At 69.1% G+C, this 4,950-nt stretch overlaps 1 protein-coding gene across 1 annotated transcript in view; it reads left to right on the forward strand.

Annotated features, from left to right (window-relative positions):
• BTBD2 (BTB domain containing 2) overlaps positions 1-4,944 on the forward strand; it is a 28,358-nt gene extending 23,414 nt beyond the window's left edge. Inside the window, 5 exon segments of the mRNA XM_040628301.1 lie at positions 3,613-3,805; positions 3,897-3,987; positions 4,100-4,150; positions 4,153-4,241; positions 4,353-4,944. Coding sequence (XP_040484235.1) covers positions 3,613-3,805; positions 3,897-3,987; positions 4,100-4,150; positions 4,153-4,241; positions 4,353-4,518 — 590 coding nt within the window. The 3' untranslated portion in view covers positions 4,519-4,944.
• Positions 4,945-4,950: the final 6 nt, after the last annotated feature.

Genomic DNA, 4,950 nt, shown 5'->3' on the forward strand with positions numbered 1-4,950 from the left:
GTGGCGCCCGGCGAGGACGCAGGTGCGTGGGGTGAGGACACGGGGTCGAGGGAGAGGGTGTACAGGGGTGGCGCGAGGACACAGGTACGTGGGGTCCGGCGAAGGCCTGGGGCGGGGGGACCAGGTGAAGATGAGGTGTCCAGGGGCCGAATGAGGATGAAGGGGCGCAGGGACCCGGCGAGAGCGCGAGGGCGGGGCAAAGACGAAGCGGGTGGGGGCGGGGGAGGTAAGGACGGGGTGCACAGGGGTTCGCAGGGGCTGGGCGAGGACGGTAGGCCTGGCGAGGAAGCGTCTGTGCCTTCTGGCGAGGAAGCATCTGTGCAGGTTAGGGCGCCGTCGCAGTGGGAGGGTCGGTGAGAACGCAGGTGCGCGGGGGCGGGGCAAGGACCCGGGTGTGCTGGCGGGGAGGGCAGGTGAAGGCCCTGGGACGGTTCGAGGACGTGGGAGCACGGGGATGCTGGGATCCGGCGAGATGAAGGCGCGCGGGGCGGGTGAGGGACGCAGGTGGGCGTGGGTGCGGGGCGAGGTGGAGGGTGTGTGGGAGGGGGAAGGCTGGGCAAGAACGGAGGTGTTGGTGTGCTAGGGGAGGACCTGAGACGGGGCTGGGGGGAGATCTCTTGAGTGTGTGATGTCCCTTAAACCTGGTCCTTTCCAGCAGGGCGCCTGGCACTTGTTTGGCTAAAGATTTCCCACTTCCGTTTTGATGCCCTTTTTCAGGGGTCAGGTGTGGGGAGAAAGGCTTTTGTCATCATGAAGTTTCTTGGAGCAGGTCCCTTTCAGGCTCTGTGGTCCGGGTCGTGGGGGGGGGGCTGGCGTGGCCTCCGGGACCAGAGGCAGGGAAGGATGTGGACACAGGCGGGTAGGGGACAGGGCCGCCTGGGGTATGGGGGGCGCCCTCTCTCCAGCTGGCCCAAGCACAGCCCCCCGACGAGTGGGGTTTGACGGGGCCTGTCATGTGGCACTGAGGGCCGTGGCCACGTGGGTGGTGCTGGCCAGGCCCCAGGCAGGGAGTGGACATAGAGGCTGTAGGGGTTGTGCTGGCCAGCAACCGCCGGGGCAGAAGGAGCCGGAATCTTCTCGGCTCCGGGTTCCCGCAGCCTGCAGGTTCCTGATGGAGCACTCCCAGTCGGAAGTGCCCGGCTTCCCTGTCCGCTGGCCCTGCGTGGCCCTCTGCCCGGGGCCTCCTGCCTTCCCAGGGGCCTGTCCTGTCCGCGGACCCCGCCGCCAGGCCTGGAAGGTGCAGGCCCCCGCGGCTCCCGAGTCCGTGCAGCCACGGCCTGTGAGATGTGACCTTCATGACCGGGTTCGAGCCAGAGGGGCGTCCAGGGTTCCTGCCCCGGGCCACGTGTTGACGCACTCCGTCTCAGCAGGCGCGACTCTTCGACGAACCGCAGCTGGCCAGCCTGTGCCTGGAGAACATCGACAAGAACACCGCCGACGCCATCACCGCGGAGGGCTTCACGGACATCGATCTGGGTGAGGCCCTGGCCGCCGGGGCGCGTGGCCGCCGTGGGGCGCGGGGAGGGGGGCGCGAGGCCGCTGAGCCGGTCCCCTCCCCGCAGACACGCTGGTGGCCGTGCTGGAGCGGGACACCCTGGGCATCCGGGAGGTGCGTCTGTTCGGCGCCGTCGTCCGCTGGTCCGAGGCCGAGTGCCAGCGGCAGCAGCTGCCCGTGACGCCCGAGAACAAGCGGAAGGTGCTGGGCAAGGCGCTCGCGCTCATCCGCTTCCCGCTCATGACCATCGAGGAGTTTGCCGCAGGTAACGGTCAGGGGACAGGGGCCGCTGGGCAGGAGCACGACCCCCAGGGACCCCAGGAGTGACCCCGAACCAGCCGCGAGGAGCACGGCTGTGCTTCTCTGCCGAGGACACCCTTGCCGTGTGCGCGTGGACGGCGTGGAGCGCGTGTCAATGTGTGAAGACCGAACATCGCACGGACGCCGCCTGATGGGTGTCTGGGTTCCTTCCCCTCCACGTCCCGCGTGTGCGTGCGTGCGCGTGTGCGTGCGTGTGTGCCTGCGTGCGTGTGTGTGCGTGCGTGCGTGTACTGGGCCACCCACCGAGGGCCTCGTCTTGGGTTCCCGTCCTGGGGCCCGGGCTCTGGCATCGGCATCCTTGACAAGCCTGCGAGGGGTGGGAGGTGGCTGGGGTCGGGGCCCTGCGCCAGGGCTTGGGGTCAGGCCCGTGTGAGGGCAGCCCCGACCGCGCTTCCCGCCCCGGGCGGACGCATCTGCCAACCTCCTCTCTGGGGTGGCGGGTCCCGGATGAGGCCCCACATCACAGCCTCGCGGCCGGTGCGGAGCTCGGTCCCGTGTCTCCGCGCGCCCCCCTCCCTGCTCGGGGTTGCCGGCAGCGGTAGTAACCTCAGCGCGAGTATCTCCCGCGCTGCGGAGTCGTTGTCTCTGACGTGAAGTTCGGCTTTGGCTGTCCCGTCTGTGCCGGGCTCGCTCATTCATCAAACGCTTAGCGAGTGCCTCTCAGTACACGGTGACCACGGGGGCCTGGGCGCTACCGACCGGGGCCAGGTCGTTGTCAGGGGCAAGGGGCTGTCATGGGGCCAGGAGCAGCCATTGTGAGGACCACAGATGTCCCGAGACATGGCCCAGGGTGCCCGGGACGCCAGGCGACAGAGCTGCTCTGTCCCATCCCCACACCCGCGGGACCCTTGCTGGGCCCCTCCCTCTCCAGCCTGGCTTGCAGCCCCAAAACCGCTTGCCCTGAGGTCTCCCTGCCCATCTGGCCGCTAAACCCCCTGGGGCCCCAAGCCCTGCCAGTGCTGTCGCCTCCCCGTTGGTGTGGAGCCTCGGCTGCTCCCTGTGCCCCCACTGCCCCTCGCCCCTCCTGGGGGGCCCCCCCGAGGCTGCCCTGCTCTGCCTGAGGTCACCGGGAATGACCCCGTGTGTGTCCGCTGGGGTAGAGTTGGGCCTTCTGGCTCTTGGTCACTTAGCATGTTTTAGAGAATTCCCCTGCTTCTGTGTCCCACTGGAAAGTACGAGACTAGAGAGAAGTTCGAGAAAACTCCGCCCAGAGACTCCCCAGCTCAGTGCGCCACAGCCGCAGCCTGATGTGTTTTCCTTCTGCATTTCCTGTGCAGAGATTAAAAAGAACCATGGTTAACATTCAGTATTCTACCTTGTATCTTCCTTGCTCACGAAGAGCTGTCCCCCGCGGGTCCCCCGTGGCCGCCGTCTCCGGAGCCCGGGCTGCGCGCAGTGCTGGCATCAGCCTGCAGAGACCAGCTCGCCAGGGCGTGGACGGTGCCGGGCGGGGCGGCCCCGCTCGCCACCCCATCCCGGAACCCCTCCGGCTCGGGGCCTGTCTCAGCGAGTCGCCCCTTGGCAGCCGGTGCCTCCCCCCCCGCCCCGCCCCGTGAGCCTGGGTGGGGCAGCTGGTGCTCCGTGAACCGGGGCGGCCCCCCGGGGCCGGGGCCTGCTGGGCGACCCAGGGCGGGGAGGCGCAGGTCGCCCCGTGAGCCAGGTGCCTCCCCAAGTGCCAGGGTGGGGCCATCCTGCCCCAGGGCCGCCCGGAGCCCTGGCGTCTTCACCGCTGAGACACCGGTGCGGTGCCCTCGGAGGCCCCCTCCGCGGCCGACCTCCGCCCCCTGTGCCCACAGGGCCCGCGCAGTCGGGCATCCTCGTGGACCGCGAGGTGGTCAGCCTCTTCCTGCACTTCACCGTCAACCCCAAGCCGCGCGTTGACTTCATCGACCGGCCGCGCTGCTGCCTGCGCGGGAAGGAGTGCAGCATCAACCGCTTCCAGCAGGTGGAGAGCCGCTGGGGCTACAGCGGCACCAGCGACCGCATCAGGTGGGAGGCCGGCGGGGCGGGGCGGGGGCCGGCGGGGCGGGGCGTCGGGCCTAGCTTAGCGCCCCTCTGCGCCCCTCTGTCCACGGCGCAGGTTCTCGGTCAGCAAGCGCATCTTCGTGGTCGGCTTTGGGCTCTACGGCTCCATCCACGGGCCCACGGATTTGGGCTGGCGGAACATTCAGGTGGGCCACCCCGGCAGCCTGCCTGGGGGTTTGGTGGCCGATTCTCAGGCGCGCTCGGCCCCTGGTCTCCATAGTCTCCCAGGCCGGTGAGCGCCTGCTCCCGCCCCCACAGATCATCCACACGGACAGCAACACGTGTCCCGCCAGAATCGGTATTACCGGGCTTTCAGCTGCGACGGCTCACGAGCACTTCGGCTGCGCCCAGGAGCCGTGGAGGTGCTCCCCAGCGTGAACTACACGGCCTGCGCCACGCTTTGTGGTGGCCCTGCCCCTGCCCCAGACCCCGCTTCTTCGGCACTCGACTCCCAGTAGCGCAGACACTCTGAGGGGCTCCTGCCTCGCCTGGATTGCCGATCCTGGCCTTCCCAGGGCCCGGACTCCCACTACGGCACCAAGGGCCTGCGCAAGGTGACCCACGAGTCCCCCACGACGGGGGCCAAGACGTGCTTCACCTTCTGCTACGCGGCCGGAAACAACAACGGCACGTCCGTGGAGGACGGCCAAATCCCCGAGGTCATCTTCTACACCTAGGCCCCCAGGCCCCCAAAGTGGCCTGGTGCAAGTAGGCCGCGCCCCGCAGCCCCTGCTGTGCGCGTGCTCCCTGCCACGTTTCTGGGCGTCGGGAGAGGGTCACCGCCTGTGGTGAGCCTGGCCGCCTGCTCAGAGGAGCCGGGCAGGGGCTGCGAGACTGCCCCGCGGGACTCGGGGGGCAGGGCTGGCCTGGACCCGCCCTGAGCGGAGGGCCCGCCGGGTCCTCGGGCGCCGGAGTGCTGCCCGCTGTCCCTGCAGCTCGGGGCTGCCTGACCGCAGGATTCGAGTAGGATTCCGTCTTCTGTTCGCTGTTCCACCGCACACGGCAGTGCATCTCGGATTCCCATTTCTCTGGTAGGAGGCGGTGTGCGGGGGCATTTGCTTGGGGTCTCGTGTTCTGGCCTATTCCCTGGGGATGCTTAGGCCACCCTG

The sequence above is a fragment of the Ursus maritimus genome, unplaced genomic scaffold, assembly GCF_017311325.1.
Source record: "Ursus maritimus isolate PB19 unplaced genomic scaffold, ASM1731132v1 scaffold_14, whole genome shotgun sequence".
Classification (NCBI taxonomy): Eukaryota; Metazoa; Chordata; class Mammalia; order Carnivora; family Ursidae; genus Ursus; species Ursus maritimus.